Source organism: Vicia villosa, linkage group LG3 (genome assembly GCF_029867415.1).
Source record: "Vicia villosa cultivar HV-30 ecotype Madison, WI linkage group LG3, Vvil1.0, whole genome shotgun sequence".
Lineage (NCBI taxonomy): Eukaryota > Viridiplantae > Streptophyta > Magnoliopsida > Fabales > Fabaceae > Vicia > Vicia villosa.
In genome coordinates this window covers 22,951,055-22,969,448 of record NC_081182.1, presented here as the reverse complement: position 1 = coordinate 22,969,448, position 18,394 = coordinate 22,951,055, and the positions used below count along the sequence as shown (strand labels likewise).

The following is an 18,394-nucleotide window of genomic DNA, read 5'->3' as shown; positions in this document are numbered from 1 at the left end:
AATATTTAATATGTTTTCTATTTTTTCATCTATTTCCTTCATTTTCTTCATAAAAAAAATCAAATAAATTAACAATCATTCTTTTATTTTTCTTACAACTCAAATAAAGTTCAATTTTTTATTAAAATTTTTCTCCGATAAAAGATTAAATTTTCAAAGAAATAACAAATTGAGGTTAATTTATAATTTGAATCCAAAAAATGGATAATTGTTGAAATTTCTTCCTGATATATGAAATTGATAAACATAAAGACATGTGCAAGTAAAGATGTTGAGTTTCAAAATGAAGACGATTGGTCAACATTTATGGTGTTTCTGGTGGAACGAGAAAAAGGAGGTATTAAGAGAACAAGTTATGTGTATATAGCGGTGAAAGTATGTTGTCTCAGCTTTCTACAGCTGCAAACGACGCGTCAACCTGACACCTGAAACTCAGGATATGAATTTTTTAAGTTTATAAAATTTTTGTCAGAACAATTGTAATCGATTACGTCAAAAGTGGTAATCGATTACGCCCTTCTCAGAAACCTTTTTTTTTTACATATTTTGCCTGCGTAATCGATTACGCCATAACCCGTAATTGACCACACCCTTCCCTGAACCCAGTTTTTATTTTACAAATTTTGCCTGCGTAATCGATTACGTTCACGAAAAATCCTAGTTTTTGAAAAGTAGTCACAATTGTAATCCATTACCGCAATCCCCCGTAATCGATTACCACTGCAACAATGACAGATTTTCTACTATGACAGTGTACGAAAACCAGTCTCATCCCAATTCCAAAAATCTCAATTTTCATGAAATATTGTGTATTCGGATTATACATAATGTTCTATCCCATCAACACACAATATCACAACATTCACCAAATACCAATTCATCCAACATACAACCAAGATATTATTATACATCAATTCATTCATAATCAAAAAGAGATGAACACAAGCATACAGATAGAACATTTCTATCAAAAGCAATCATCAACTCCAACCCATAAATCATCATGAAAATCTTTATAGAATTGAGACCCCAACCTTACCTTAAATTTTTTTCCAATAAAGATTTCTTCAAGCTCTAACAATGGAGTCCTTTCTCATGACTTCTAACATTCTCTTTTTCCTTCCCGTCACTCTTTTTACTATTGTAACCTCTTCCCCTCTATTCTCTCCATCCTTATTATATTATTATTATTATTAATAATTCCAACTAATTAAAATAAAATAATTCTAATTAATTATTTATCTTGTTAATTTTAAATCAATTATTTATTTAATCTCATTACTAATAATATTATTTTATATAAAAAATATTAATTTAAATAATAATAGTAATAATAGTCTCCCACCACCTCTATATTTCTACACTTTTGATCACACACCCCATAAGTTCTATTTTTAATTTTTAAGGTTTTCACCATACACCGAAGAGTTTCATAATACACCAAGACACCAAACAACATACAATATCACACATTTTTATTACAAAAAATTAATTAAATAAATTTGGACGTTACGTGTTATTATTATTTTGCCAGAGATAAGCGCAGTTTTTTCCGCGGGTTCTAGATTGGGTTTTCTATTTGTATATTGTTGGATTTTCTATTCTTATTTTAAGAAAATCTCAATCCACTCCTTAAATTTCTTAGTCACCAGCGAAATTTCATTTATGCCCCCTATTTTCATAGATGTACCTCCGGAAACACATTTTTTTTTCAAAAAATTTAATTTTTTCCGTAGATGCGTCTACAGAAGCGTTGAAACATAATGAAATTTGAGAAGATCCCAAATTAATTGGGAAAATCCAAATTAATTAGGAACATTTCAAATTAAATGAAATCTTCAGTAGTTACATTTATGGAAGTTTTGAAAATAGAGTGTTTCGTAGATGTACCTATGAAACATTCTTTTAAATTTTTAAATCAACTACATTTCACTCCTAAACTCCAATTTTTATAACAAAAATGAAATATTAAATTGTAGGTACCTCTTGTGTGTTCTTTCAACCCTCCTGATTTGTAGTTTTGACCTTAGTGTCTTCGTTATTATTTATATCTTCTATTTGCTTTTAAAAAAACAACTAATTAAAAGAAAATACAACAATATTAACTAACTATTAGCAAGAGCATTAGATGAGTTATCTATCATATAAGAAAATTGGATGTTCTACCAATTACCTTTTTGCCCTTTTTACAAATACTCAACACTAACACTATCCACGTGGATAGCTTTTTATTTCTTTACTCATACTGATTTTTATCTGCTTTGCTTCCATCTCTTCTAATAACTCTCTTCTCTTCTCTTTCTTCATCTCTCTTTATACGACAAACCCTAATTTTCATAATCACAAAATTTGACCTTATTTTTCTCTCCTCATCCATCATATCGTTCTGCTTCTTCTTCAAAATGTTTCGGCAATTTTGGTGTGATGGTTTCTACTTTCAAATGAAGCGGATTTCGATGGTATTTGTTCTTCGTCGTCAACCTCTATTATTACTCACAAATATTTGATTTTAAACGATAAATCTTCTTCTTCTGCATACCCATAAATTGTTATTACAGTTTATTTTGATGATTTTGATTTGGTGATTTAGATTTTGATTTAGTTTTTGTTGTTTTAGGTTTAATGGTGTTGGCTCAAGCTAAAAGGGGGGAGATTCGCGGCGGTTTCAAATCTGTGCTATTTGAGAAACCCTAATCCCAATATTTTTCTGTTTCAAAGCTGTGATATTTGATTTGTGTGGGTGCGGTTTTTGGTTTCTGTTTGAAAGCTCATAACATATTCACATCGCTACCGAAGCAGAAGAACAACCAGAATTTACGCTGAATTTGCAAAGGTAGCTTCTCTATTTCCTATGATTCTTTCAGAATTTTTGGGTAAACAAAAATTAGGGTTGTTAGGTTATTATGATTCTGAGTATGATTTTTAAGATTAGGGTAAACAATTTTTTTCGATTTTAGATCTGTGATATTTGATTTGTGTGGGTGCGATTTTTGGATTCAGGTGTGTTTCGACGGTGAAGAAGAAACATATGAGTGGCGAATGCACATTAAGTCTTATGATCATTGGTAAGCTACTATACCTCACTCATTCTCGCCCGGATATTGTTTTCTCTGTTTGTAGGTTAAAACATGATGCTGAAATGGAATTTGATCTTGGTTTCAACAAGCACTTGAAGGCAAGGGAGGTTGCTGAATTCTTGGTATGCTTTTTTTGCCTCTGGCATGCATTGCTTGATGTATTATATTGAATCTAAAGTTTTTGATATTATGAAAGACTTGCAGCGAACGAATTCTGTGACAGTTACTGTGAATAATCTCAAACGCGAATAGCGAAATTTAGCGGTTTGTTCAATTCTGCTATAGTTATGTTATAGCTGTTATTTGACAGCACCAGTAATCTCCGATTGAACGTGATTGATTCAAAAACGCGTTGTTGATGAATGATTGAATTTAGTACAACTAAGAGGATTATACTAAATAAAATTGCATGTGTTTTTCTCAGGATGAAATGAAGCAGCTTGCGAAGAGTGAGAGAATGCTGGTTCATGTGTCATTGTTTTATGCAGGGTATCATTGTTTTTGCATTAGTAATGGCGATCTTGATTTCGAGTTTTTGTATCAGTAATGGCGACCTTGATTTCATATCCTGTCCTTTTCTAAACTAATTATATACTTATTCTAATTTAACTTATATAATACAATATAATACATATCCATTTTCATATATACTTCATTCATATAAATGATTCAATTTTCATAATACATAATATCTTAATTGTGGAAGTTTGTGGATCCATCAGGTGATTCGTCGTGGCTGAGCTGATGTGGGAGTTGGTCCGACCGATGAAGTTTCTCTGATGTGCTGTTGGTTTTGTTGGCGCGTTAGGTGGATTTTCAGCTTTTGATAGTCCGGAGCGTCGTTTGCATCTATGATCGGTTGTATTAGGCACTGCAGAAGGTATATTTTCTGAGTCTGTCATTACTGGTTCTATTGCAGGTTGTTCCTTTTTAAAAATCTTTGGTTGCTGGTTTCTCGCGTGCTATCGATCATTTCGCCTCGAGTGTGCTTCAGCGTCCGCGCTTCTGAAAGTTAGTTATTAAGGAGGAGTGCTTGATGGTTGTGGGACGCGGTAGTCCCGATAACATGAATTTTGATGCTAAGGGTCGAGAGGTCTTTTAGTTAGATTGAGATTAAATTGTTTATTGTTGTATTCTTATGTCCTGCAGTCTGTGATAATGTTATTTATCTGCCATGTAATTTTCTACTTCGTGTCTTGCTTTTGTTTTAGGATAGTTTGTCTTTTGGCTCTTGGAGTTATACAGGTGGTTCTGTTGCTTGGCCTTAGTTTGTTTGACTTAGTTTTGAGGTGTATTAATAGTGGATGATGGTGTATGTTTGCACTACTTGTGCGGTTGTTTATTTTAATGGTATTTTTCTTAGTTGTTTCAAAAAAATATATGTTATTGCTTCAAGCTGTTTTATGACATTTGATCTCACAGTATGTATGCTGAAAATTATAAATGATTATTGTTTCAATACATAACCATTTTACATTTTTCAATAAACTACTTACATGTGAATTACTTTTTTAAATTGAGTAAATGAATTTCTTAAATCATATCATACATACCTAACTTATTTTACTCAATTTCTTAAATCATATCGTACATACCTACAACTTATTCTTTTAAGAAGGAGTGGAATGACACCACTAATTTTTTTTATAAAAATCAAAAGTTTATTGGTTTTGTTAAATAAATAATAAAATAAACAAAATCGTGCGTATCACAAGTATCCGTGCAAACGCACGGGTGACATATCAATATCGTGTGAATGCACGGGTAACAAATCAGTACCGTGTGAACGCACGGATAACACAACAGTACCGTGTGAACGCACGAGCAATCATATTAATATCCGTGCGTATATCCGTGCGAACGCACGGGTTTTAATATTTTTTGTACAATTAAAAAAAAAGTAAAACTTTTGAGTTATACTACTGACTATTGAGTTTTTTAAAATATTTTAAATCATAGTCCAAATTGATGTAGATCAATCTTATTATAATATAGTGAAAATTGATTCACCAATTAGTTTTATGTTCACCAATCAATACTTGGAAGTTGCAGATCAATCTTATATTTTTATGTTCACCAATCAATACTTATATCAAAGAGAAGTAAAAGAAAGTAAAAGAAAAGCAAGATATTGAATATTAGCAGGACTGTCAAATTATTGATCATTTTTTCTGTTCACCAATTTTTATTTTTTTATAACACCAAATTAAAATAATTATAACGGGAACGTGAAGTGATTGTTCAAAATATTGAATATTAACGAGACTGTCAAATTATTGATCAAAATATTGAATATTAATGAGAACATGAAGTTATTGATTAATATATTGAATTTTTTATTTTTTCACGGGAACCAGATATTTTTCTGTACATTCAATTATTTTTTTCACAAGTACCAGACATTTTTCTATACATTTAATTATTATTTTTTCACGGGTACCAGACATTTTTCTATACATTTAATTATTATTTTGTCACGAGTACCAGACATTTTTCCATTAAAAAATATTCAAAAAATATACATATAAAACAAATGCGTATCCCGTACGAGAACCCGTGCGAATCCACGAGTTTGTTACTAGTGTTTTAACAATGGAAAATCAAACCACCATGGTACACGTTCAATAACTTAATTTATACTATATTTTGTATTTATTATTTTGTTCACATGTGAAATTTCCAACGAGATCTGAGACAGATTGTATGGGTAATAAAAGGTTAAATTTCATTTCACACACTAGAGAAAAAAAAAAAACAAAGTGGCAAATCTTAAAACAGAAAACAAGTACTCATTCTGTAGCTTATTATGACTCAACCCATTTTACTACCAAGCACAAAATCAAAACAAGGTCAAACTAGAGTTACACACAGTTCAAATCTCTTGAGGAAAAGCTGAAACCCTCTGAAACCTAACATAATAAGGTTCAAGATCATCACCAACAGCCAAAACCTTAGTTCCATCAGTATCCGTAAAAGTTCCAACAGGAGCACACAAAACACCAGGAACAGAAGGACAGAACTTCAAGATATAGATAGGAACATCAATGTCTCCTTCAAGTTTCTCAATCTTGAACTTGCTAATAACATCCCCATCAACACCGCCAGTGCTCACAAACCAGAACCCAGATCCCTCCTTTGAAAGCTTCCACACTTTTGACTCCTTGCAAGGACTCCCCACGATCGGAATCTCAACGGTGAGATCAGTTTGAGTTGGAATGTATGTAAGGCCTGGTGCAGAGAAGTACACTGGCGAACCGATTGCTTTGGGGTTACGAATGACGTCAAGTGGACATGTTTTGTTTCTTGTTGTGCCTAATGTTAAGCCTCCGATGTTGTCGGCCCAAAACTGCCACACGTAGTAGCCTTTTCCTGGTTTTAGACGCTTGCCTTGTTTGTCTAGTACTGCCTCTGGTTCAGCTCCTTGTAGTGGCAATGTGTTGAGCAAGACCAAGAGAGAGAGGAAGCAAAAGAGTGGAATGAATTTCATTGTTTCTTGATTGTTTTTGTTTGTGGCTTATGGTGTTTGTGTTGTGTGTTTCTTGAGTTAAGTAGATGGTTGTTTATATAGAGATATACAATAATGGATAAGCTTTAACTTTGCCATGTTTATGGGAATGTGCGATGAGATGATATATAAAATGGCAGTAGTAGCACACCTTGTGCAGAATAGAGTAGTATAAACAACGGTACGGTGTTGTTATTAGTCATGGGAAGTGATAACTACGAAAACAAGTTGTTATATAGTATTTAACATGAGCACCATGCGGGGGTTTCTTTAATATAAAATTTGAGAGTTTCGTCGGTGAAATTGAAGAACACTTTGACAGCATAGGGACTGGGGACAGTGGGGTTGTGTCACGTGAACTCGTGAATAAAACCCTGGCACATATATGCATAGTGGTATTTATTGAAAGTATGTTTATATGAATAATTGTGTGTTAAATGAGGTCACAAATGATATATATTTATATATATTAGCTGTTTACAATAGGTAATGGATTGATTACAGTATGATTATTGCAATGAATTCCCTTGTTGAACTTCATTTGTAGGTTTCGGAGGGATACAAATTGCAAGCATATACTCTTTAGCTCAATATCCATTGGTTTCTTTCAAAATATTTCATTGTATCGAAAGTGTGGTTGTGTGAGTGATTGTATACTTTTAGCTCAATTTTTTATTTTACAAATTTATTCATAATTAATTTTGTAAAATTAAAATTATTCATTTTTTACTAAAATATTCTTCCCAATTTATTTATTCATTTTTCTTCTCAACTTTTTTATTATTTATTTAATATTTATTTAAAATGTAATTGGTTAAATATTATATATTTATAATTTTATTTACTTTTTATTACAAATTTACTCAAAACTAACTTTATAGAAAAAATAAATTCCTGATTAATATATTATAGCTATCCAATTTTATTTAATATCTTTTTATTAAAATATTTTTCCTAAGTTTTTAATTTTTTTCTCATTCATATTATTTACTTAATATTTATTGAAAATAAGTTTTTAATTTTTTTCTCATTTGTATTATTTACTTAATATTTATTGAAAATGCATGACACCATAGAATACTAATATGTGTCGAGTACCAACGAAACACATTTTTGATAAAAAAAAATATTATTGTTTTTTACATAATATATTTAATTATTTTAAAATTAATATTTAATTTTGAATTCTACTAGAAATATGTTTTGAAATTTAAATATATTAATCAGTAATTATTTTTCTATAAAATTAGTTATGGATAAATTTGTAAAATAAAATATTGCATTATAAATAAGTAATATTTAATTAATTTATAATAACAATTAAAGAAATAAAAGATAGCTTTGGAATATAAATGATTGGATTTCAAATTCATTAATTTTAATCAATCCAATGGTTATTATGCTGCTGCAAAATTGGCTGCTACTGTTCCTGCTACCGAGAATCCAAATTCGTGTCGAATGGGAATTGGATCCTCTGCTGCCCAGCAGCAGTGCAGCTCCAACTTTGTGAGTGTTAAGAGAGAGAGAAATTGAAAAAAAATGAAGTAGTAAAGATGAGAGAGAAAAAATGATGAGAGAGATAGAGACAAAAAGAGAGCAAGAGAGAGAGCAGTAGAGAGAGGGCAGCAGGTGATCCAAATCCGTGTCGAATGAGATCACATGCAGTCTATATTTATAATAAGCATATGGGTTGTTTACAATAGGTAATTGATCCGCTGTCGCACGCGGGTCAAAAACGAGTTAATTTGTAAAACGTAGTACAACGACAATGGCTCGAGTCGTATCGCAAGGATTCTTGATTTTATTAACTAAAAGCAAAGTCGAAATTGGGGGGGAATTGGTTTGGGTTCGATTTAGAAAAAGCGCTTAAAATAAGTGATTCTGAAAATAAGTTGTTTTGAAATAAGTGATTAAAACAGGTTAATCTGCCGGTTCGATATCCAACTTATCATCGGTCAATATAATTTCAGTCCCTAAATGATTTCAATTCCTATTCGATTGTAATGTCGAATTAACAAGCGCAATTCATACTACAAGATTGTAAATTCCTAATTTCCGGATAAAGCAAACGGATTAAAGTATTGTGAATTAAGCAAACACAATTGCGCGGATAAAGCAAACGCGATTAAATTATAGGAAGAACAATCATCGAATCAAATCAATATATATTTTATGGAATTGAATTAAGCAAACAAGACACATAGCACAATATTGAAAGGAATGAGCAATTTAATTGGAATTGATAAAAAAAAACCTCAAAGTATTTGGAACTCGACTCCGGTAGATTTCACCTTCGGATTAGTTCTCCATTACAGGATCGTACAAAAGCTCTCAATATTTTTTTGTGAATAGTGATGAGGTGGAACAGTACCGCGGCTGCTACCCTAAGAGGAAATAGTACAACCCGTTTTACAAATCAACTGGGTCAAACATACGACCCAGGCCCAAAACTAATGACCCGAAACTTAAATAAACTAGTGCTGCAACTTCAACTAATTTTCTGGCCCTGCTACAGTCCGTTTCTGACTTTGACTCCAACATAAGAATTGTAGCTCTTTCTCTTAGCTTTCCGGAGATTACTAGAACGCCTCAATCGGACTCCTGGAACTCCAGATATGGTTTCCGTGCAGACTGCTAAAGCTGAAAATTAAATACGAAAATCAAATAACAATAAAAATAAATTAAAATATAAAAACATTATAAAATACAAAAATAAGACAAGCAAACCATGGAAATGTATAAGTACAAACGTAGAGGAATGTGCATCAAAATGCACTGATCAATAATGTAATTATTATAATTTATACAATATTAAACTTATTTACTATTAATTGATTTTAATCAATGTTAATTGATCGGATTCTTAACACTCCCCTTCAAACTGAATAATATTGTTGGTGGTATTCTAGAGGTGGTATGTGATTAATTATGGTGTTGCAGGATTCTGCAGAGGAAAACTAGTTTTGGACACTTTTTGCACTATACTTCCACTGGTGGAAGATATGCTTTAAAACTGCACCAGACACTTTTCTCACTATACTTCCACTGGTGGAAGATATGCTTTAAAACTGCTATTTTATTGAATTCACCACCAACTGCTCTATCTTTCTTAACATTACAAAGCCTTTATATAGGCTTGAATCAAAACTGACTTAGAAGACAATAATATGATAATTAAGATGAGGACTCTTTGGTTCTCTCAATCTTAATGATACAATTCTAACATAAAGACAATCATTATAATGTGATGGTTACACTTCTTTCATAATTCTCACTAATAGTGGTGGTTACAACAATTAATTTTAACAAATATATTGTTAGATTTATTTATATTTTATGGACTACAATCAATTGTTATTTGATTTGTGAAAAACTGGTTAATCGTGATTCTGATGGGGTGCATAAATAGGCTTCTTTTGGTTAAGTGATCTTTTTTAATTAAATCCTGAATATTTGAAACCAGATTGGTGTGGGTAAAAAGTGTGGGCTTTTAACTCTTGCCCATAATGGGTAGGGACTAGGGTTATATATATTATTTGGCTAGGTCCCTTATGTAATCATGAAAATCAGGATTTAGAAATATAACTGACGGCTCCACAACTTGTGAACGGGAGTGTGAGATACAAAGGAAGATACGGTCATTCATCTTTTCAAGGATCGAATCAAGGTGACAATAACAATAATCCTTATTCTCAAATCATGTCTACAACAAGTAAGTATTGGTATTCTAATTTCATATAATTGATCCACGAAATTATTCTGCTTACATATATGTCATATGAGTTGAGGTTCATTACTACAAAATGCGCATACAACAACGTTCAAATCACCACGGTTCTTTTCAAAACCCTGATGACACTTCTAAACTCATGTGCTAACATATTTTTTAATTAAACTAGACATATGGCCCGTGCGTTGCACGAATTTGATTAGAATTTTTACCTTAATATTTTTCAAATGAAAAAATATATTTAATTAATTATAGTTAATTATAATCTTATGATTGAATGTGTTTTAAAATTGTATTAAATATAAATAAAATTTTAACATTATGAAAATACTTAACGATATATATATATATATATATATATATATATATATATATATATATATATATATATTCAATTATGTTTTTTAAATTTGAAAGATATGTCACATAAACAATAACACGCTACATAACAATGCCTGGGCCTGCGTGATTATATACCTATTCCAACCGTTGTTAAATACCTTTTTGTAGTAGTGGTTGTTACAAATATAATCCAGTTTAGAACCCTTGAGAGACTTAGCGTACATATAAGGCAATTAGTCTTCAGACTTGACGGAATTTGTTGTTATTTTTTATGAAAGTACCTTGTCTCTTATATAATGAAAGTATATTTCTATGGGTCTGATTCATTTATGGAAAATCAGGATATGTGTAATGTGGAGTGTCACTTGATTGTCGCATATGAGTTTTGTGGCCTAATGATCTCCCAAGCTAAGCTCTGAAAGTAAATTTTTAAACCATGCAAGCTCCTTTAAGGTTGCTGCTATAACACAATATTCAGCTTCAGCACTAGATAGTGCAATTGTAATTTATTTCTTGCTTCTCCATGAGATCATATTATCTCCAATAAGAATATAATATCCAGAAGTGGATCTCTTATCTGACGGTGATCTGGCCCAGTCGACATCTGAATAACAAGTGATTTTAGCATCACCTTTATCTTCATATACTAATCATATTCATGTTGCATTCTTTGTATATCTAAGAATTTGAATAACTGCATCTCAATGACTATCACACAGTGCGTTCAAAAATTGGTTCACAATGCTCACTGCAAATGTAATATTTGGTCTAGTGACTGTAAGATAATTGAGTCTACCCATAAGCCGTTAATATCTTACCGGGTTTTTAAATAACTCCTTCTGACACGGAAGAATCTTGACATTGGAATCCATAGGAATATCAATAAGACGACAATCAAGCATACAAGTTTCATTTAGGATGTCTAATGCATACTTGCATTGGTTGATTGCAATGCCTGATGAGGACTGGGCAACTTCAATGCCTAAGAAGTATCTGGGTAGACCTAAGTCGTTTGTCTGAAGTTTTTTTGGAAAATATGGGTTTCTAGTCGCTGGATTCCATCTGGGTCGTCTCCAAGGATAACAATGTCATCAATATAGACCACAAGAAAGATATGTCAACTGATGGAGGAATGAAGAAGGAAACAAAGTGATTTACTTCACTTCTCGTCATACCAAACTGTATCAAGACAGATCTGAAGTGACCAAACCATGCACGTGGGGGTTGTTTCAACCCATAACGAGAACGATGAAGCCGACAAACAAGTATAGAATTGCGAGGAACAGTAAAATCTAGAGGCTGGTCCATATAAACTTCCTTCTCCAACTCTTCATGTAAAATGACATTTTTAATGTCCAAGATTGATGAAATGGCCAATGATGAATATGATATATATGCTTGAAGGTACAAAAATGAAAATGAGTTTTTTTTGCTAGAAATGCTCATTTTTCCTGTGGATTTTGACAAAAGTTTTGCGAAAGATATTATTCCCACGGATTTACATTTCAATATTTGTTCAACTAATTTTTTTGTGAATAATTATTTCGCTAGAGAGATATTCAAGTAAATCCATAAATAAACCAGCTGGTAAATCTGCAACTAAGTATCAAATAAGTACGATAAGTAAGTGCTTAGGTAACTCTACAGGGAAGCTCACATAAAAAAATGATTCTCAATTTAAAATCATTCTCATGTACCTCTGCAATTGTTATATATATATTTCACTCTGGTTTTATTTGTTAAATTGAGACGATTGATACATAATATTTAAAATCAGTTTAAAAATCACGCCTTTCCTTCAGAGTCAAAACCTGTTTAGCATAAGCTACACACTAGACAAAAACCATTAGAGTATACAATTGTTCTCTAAGATAACATGTAAAGTTATCATCAAAACTTAAGATCAGATGTAGAACCTAATCTTGTTCTTACATAAATTATTTCAATTGGATGTAAAAAGTGCATTTCTAAATGGATACATCCAAGAAGAGGTATTCGTTGATCAACCTTCTAGATTTATCAGCCGTGCCTTTCCAAACCATGTTTTCAAGCTAAACAAGGCATTATATGGTCTGAAACAAGCTTCTAGAGCATGGTATGACCGACTAAGTAAATTCTTGCATGAAAACAAGTTAGAAAGAGGACAAGTTGATAAAACTCTCTTTGTAAAGAAAATTGAGCATAGTATTTTATTAGTTCAATATACGTTGATGATATCATATACGGTGCTACTAATGAATCCGCGTGCCAGGAACTTTCTAAAATAATGCAGAATGAATTCAAAATGTCAATGATGTGAGAGCTAAAGTATTTTCTAGGAGTTCAAATCCATCAAACAAGAGGAGAAACGTTTGTAAACCAAGTTAAATATTGCAAAGAACTATTGAAATTATTTGACATGGAAAAGTCTAAAATATTAGCAACACTAGTGTCAACATCATCATTTGTTTTAATCTTTATGTATATTAGGATTTTATTTCGATTTTAGATTTTGAATTTGAGATTTAAATCATCTTTATGTATACTAGGATTTTATTTGGATTTTAGATTTTGAATTTGGGATTTAAATTTATATTTTAGTGATTTCCCAGTCAGAAGCATGTGTGAAAATTGCAAAAATTGAACAAACCTTTCCAAAAGCATGTGTAAAAATCAAACAAACCCAAGGATCGATGGAAGATATAAAACACAAGCAAGTGAAAAAATCGAACAAACTCATGTATCCTGAACCAACACAAGCATTCAAGAACATAGAGATGGAAGAAATCGACGCCATGGATATGGAAACTGACGAGCCCCTTCTAAAGCAAAGAGATCGATGCTTCGATCATAATTAGATCCAAGCAAATATTTATTAGAGTATCCCACATTTTTTTTTTTTTTGGTATAAACCGGGGTATCCTCTGCGCGCAACTGCAGAGACTAATCCCTCGAGCCGGGTAGGACCATATAGGCGGTAAAGCTCTCCCTCAAGAGATTTAACACTGCTGCATGCCCAGGGCCGGGATCGAACCCAGGACCTCTGGTTAAGCTGGAAGAGATCCTTGCCATCTCACCCAAGTGCTCTTGGGTAGAGTATCCCACATTTTCTTGGCGGTTTTACAATGACGGACATCAAAAAGGTTGTTATCATTTAAAGACATTATTATAAATTTTTTGGATTTGAGATCTAAATCTATTTTTGTCTTTTCTTCTTTTGGTCCAAAGAGAAAAAGGATTTTCCACTTCTTCATCGTTTACTTGATGAATAGGATAAACCAGACCATTGATTATAACTTTCCATAAATCATGATTTATACTTTGAAGAAAAATTTTAAATCAGATTTTCCAAATATCAAAACTATCTTTTTCAAAAGGTGGCAGTGTATTTAAAAACGATCTTGTGTGAAAATTCATCTTCCTCTTGAGATGATTAGTCCTTAAACAAGAGTTAGGCTCTGATGCCACTTGTTGGACTTGATACTTCACACACAAGAGTTGGGTGAATTATGTGATTTAGAAAAACTTGGCTTTGAAAACTTTTGACAATTTAAATCAGAGTTTGAAAATATTTTCTAAGTCTAGGATGAGGAAATAAAATATTTAAAGTGCATAAATTAAAAACTTAAAGGAAAAAGAGGAACACCATGAATTATAGAGGTTCAGTCAAAAACAAAAAGGACATACTCCTCTCCCCTAGACTTGATCTTGAGAGTTTCTAATAATACTTGATAGCTTTTAGTAGGAAAGGCTCACGAACCCCCTTATACAAGGAAATGGTTGTTGTCCTACAATCAAAATATTACAAGACGGATGATATGAGCGTTTCGGTCTTTTTTCTAATAACTTGTTAGAAATGATGTGGCCAAGCCTCCTTCCCAATGTAGATTGAAGCAGTTAGTCTTCTCTCCTCTAACACAAACCTTGTAGCGATTAGTCTTCAAGTTTTAAAATATATTTGAGCTCACTTTTGGTTTTAACAAGATAACCAAAATAACCTTGAGATTTTAACTGAGCTGATCTTAAAACCGATGAAGATTTTTATATTGGCTAATCTTCAACCAATCAAGGTTTGACCAACCTAATCAAGAACCAAGATAAGATCTTCAAAGCTATATATATACACACACGTAGGAACTAATCACACAATTCCTAATCATAAGCTTTTGACGGATTTAGCTTCAAATCACATATATCATCATTATTTGGACATTGTTCAACCAAGATTTATAAACATAGTTACTTTGGTGAATGTATACAATGCTACCCTTTCAGAATTACATTAGATATCTTACTCACAAGAGATACTTTCCTCACAAAAGCATTTGTCTATAAGAACTAGTGAGAGAAAGTTAAAAAATAAAAACTTTAGAGAGAGAGAGTGTGTGTCAATACACAAATTCGTGTTCTAGATAATTTGAACTGAGAAATGGAGCCTCTATTTATAGGCTTGAGGTTCCCCAAAAAAAGGAATTAGCATTTAAAAAAAATCGTTTCTAATCGACTGATTCAATCTGTTAAAGTTTAAAAAACAATCGTATATAAGTTCCAAATGAAAATATAAGATATATAGGCATTTTATAGAATCTGGTGCATTCATCTTGCCTTGCATCTCAAGTGCATAGTAATCTAATCGGTTGGCGTTTTGCTTCAACTGATTAAAGATAGTAAAAAAAATGTGGCTTTCTTAACTTCTCCGATTTTGTTCTATACAACTTCTATATGTTTTTCAAATCATTTTCTCTTGGAAAATTATTTGATCATTTTTTTTAGTGTGTGTATGTGTGCTTATAGCCATGCACTTCTATGAAAAAGTCTTTTTGCTTTTACACTGTTTCACTTATTTACTATTTTAAGATATTTTCTCTAAGCCTTGTCGGTTGTGATCATTTTTGCTTTGACACTTTGCTTGAAATCTCTTGAGGCTTGTGATAGAATCTAATTTATTTGCCTTTATCTGATAGTCATGTTTATCAAACCCTTATACTCATGGCTTGCATCTTTAACCGCTTAAGTGCATTGTCTGACTAATCATTGGTTGCATCTTTATCGTGATGGATATCTCTGTTCTTTTCTTTATAATCGTCATCATCAAAAGATGCTTTCTTGATTGGAAGTCTATTACTTGCAAAACAAGGTTTCATGCGATGGTGTAACTAGGGCTGTTCACGGTACAGTTCGGTCCGAAAACCGAACCATAATAAAAAAGCATCCGAACCATTTTAATTAAGCTAGAACCGAACTGAACCAAATATAATGTTTTGGCATACCGGTTCGGAATTCCAAACCGTTAGGAGATAGTTTTTTTTCGAACCAAACCATATGTTAAAGAATTCAACTGTTTTTTTATACTATTTTTCTATAAAATTAATTTTATTTTTTTAAAGGAAAGAATTGATTCCCTCCTGATATGCTATTAACTCAACAGAATCTTACATGCATGCATATACAATAGGTTCTGTTCAATTTGAACAATTTTTTTTAGAGAGACAACTTCTCTACCTATCACAATAAGTTGGTTAGTGTACCTCCAACCAATCACATGATTCCATCTCATTTAGCACATTTAATTATTTATTAAAATACTACAAAAATTTGTTATTTTTAAAGCATTTTACAAAGGAGGTAACCTTACCCAACTTTTTAAGTTGGGTAGATAAGAATTCACATTTCTCTAATTTTTGTTTTCTGTGAAATATAATGGCTAATTGATCTATTTACTACCCTTAATAAATAAATAAATAAGATTATTTGGTGTTAATAATAATAATATATATATAAGGCATATCATATGAGAATGCCTTTTTTATATGAGAATGTGAGAATGAATCTAAACCATTGGATTTTAAAATAAATGGTGGAGATTATGGGTGAATCTTTTTTTTCTCTCTCTCCTACATCATATATATATATATATATATATATATATATATATATATATATATATATATATATATATATATATATATATATACACATCTCTCATTTTTCTTTTCTTTTAATGTTTTAAAAATTAAATCAATTATCAAATTCATGATGACGAGTTATTGATTTATTGATTAAATTATTGGGTTACCGGTCAAACTTCATGACTAAATCGAATAATTTAATTGAAAAAAATTGAATAACTCAATTGAATAAAGTAATCTCTATGATAAAATTATGGGTTAAATATACGTTACCCCTATCATATAGGCGAGATTTAGTTTACCTCCCTTAAAAATTTTGTTTTGGATTACCCTTGTAATTTTTGAGTACCTCCTAAGCGTGTAAAAACCACCAGGGATAAATAATAAAAATATTTTACAGGGCTAATTTGTGTCCATGAGGGGCAAAAAACATAGAATTTTTCAGATTTCAGGGGGTAATCCAAAATAAATTTTTTAAAGGAGGTAAACATATGGCAGAGGATAACGTATATTTAACCCTAAAATTATATAGTCGACACCTACCAAATTTTCAATTTTCAAAATATAATTTTACAAAATTTTCTTTAAATTCAAATTTCAAACATAATCATACATACAACAAAATAATACAAAATACAAATCAAAATAAATTTTGAACAAAGTCTAATTAGAACATAAACAAAATTATAAAAAAGTGTAATGTCAAATAAATTTAATTTCAAAAGAGAAAATGTTGTTACAATAAATTTTGAACAAACTCTACTTATATTTTAACAAATTTATCAAAACGACACTGTTTTTTTTGAGGTAAGAAAAACAAACATTTAATCCGTTGATTTTCCAAAATCGCTAGTTCGCCAATTTTTATAGGTTTTCGTGGGATTTGTCAGCCTTTCACATGTTTAATAGCTTATCTGATCCAACATTCAAATCAGGCTGATGACCCTTCCAATTCACGATTCAACTGGCCGGTCTAATACGGTTTTTGAAACACAGACACCATCTCTCAAGTTTCTCTCACTTTTATATTTGTTAATCCTTCATATTTGACACACGATTTTTATTATACGGTATTGGTGTAAAAAGTAGTATAAGTTTATCATTTCCCTTTTCAATCTCCACAAATAATTTGTGTTTTAAGCGTGTCCGAATAAAAAATTTTGGAGCAAAACTTTATTTTAAAATTTTCAAAAATGCGTGTGTAAAATAGGGATGACAAGTAGACCCAAACCCGCGGGGCCCACCCGCACCCGAACCCGAGTCGACTGAGTTTGGGTTCGGGTGCCACCCGATATTTCGGATAAGGGTTTGGGTGAAAAAGCCCGAACCCAACAGGTGTGAGCGTTGGTGCCATTTTGCCACCTGAACAGTTTTTGAGTTTTGGTTCGGATTTGGGTGCTGATTTCAGGTGCGAGTTTGAGTAGTGCGAAACCTGCATCCGACCCGTTGTCATCCCTAGTGTAACACATGGAATGATGTGTATCCCAAAAAATGTCAAATTTCAATATATGTGATATTTTTCTTTGAGCCCAGGCACTCCCGGTTAAAGAAATGGGCCAAGATTTGTATTCATAAGTCCATGTGATGTGGTACAAAATTCATATTCTCCCGCAGATCATAGTACATCAATTGTGGATAGAGAATCGATACTCTTTATGCTTTCATCGTGTTCCACGAAATTCCCAAAATTATATTTTAAACTAACCCCTCGTGGCACTCATGGCAAATATAATATATAGAAAAATATCAACAAAATAAATATTCTGCATTCATATATGACCATATGTTATAATATTCTTAATAAATCAAATCAAAACTTAAGATAAAACTCAACATAAAATTAATGTTATCA

General features: G+C 31.7%; 1 protein-coding gene and 1 long non-coding RNA gene across 3 annotated transcripts; one reads left to right on the top strand and one right to left on the bottom strand.

Moving 5' to 3' along the window:
• Positions 1-2,298: 2,298 nt before the first annotated feature.
• LOC131655151 (uncharacterized) lies at positions 2,299-3,638 on the top strand. 2 transcript variants are annotated; one of them, XR_009299668.1, is made up of 4 exons: positions 2,299-2,459; positions 2,618-2,833; positions 3,001-3,341; positions 3,502-3,638. It is a non-coding gene; the product is annotated as an uncharacterized LOC131655151 (long non-coding RNA). The 2 variants fall into 2 exon arrangements; XR_009299667.1 differs by having other exon boundaries at positions 3,001-3,629.
• Positions 3,639-5,846: 2,208 nt separating this feature from the next.
• On the bottom strand, positions 5,847-6,722 carry LOC131655150 (kunitz trypsin inhibitor 5-like). The gene has a single exon (XM_058925054.1). It carries the CDS (start codon positions 6,562-6,564, stop codon positions 5,950-5,952), a length of 615 nt encoding a protein of 204 aa, XP_058781037.1. The 5' UTR covers positions 6,565-6,722; the 3' UTR covers positions 5,847-5,949.
• Positions 6,723-18,394: the final 11,672 nt, after the last annotated feature.

Bases quoted from the DNA above. Each gene is read 5' to 3' on its own strand.
- LOC131655150 (XM_058925054.1), bottom strand. From the start codon at position 6,564: ATGAAATTCATTCCACTCTTTTGCTTCCTCTCTCTCTTGGTCTTGCTC.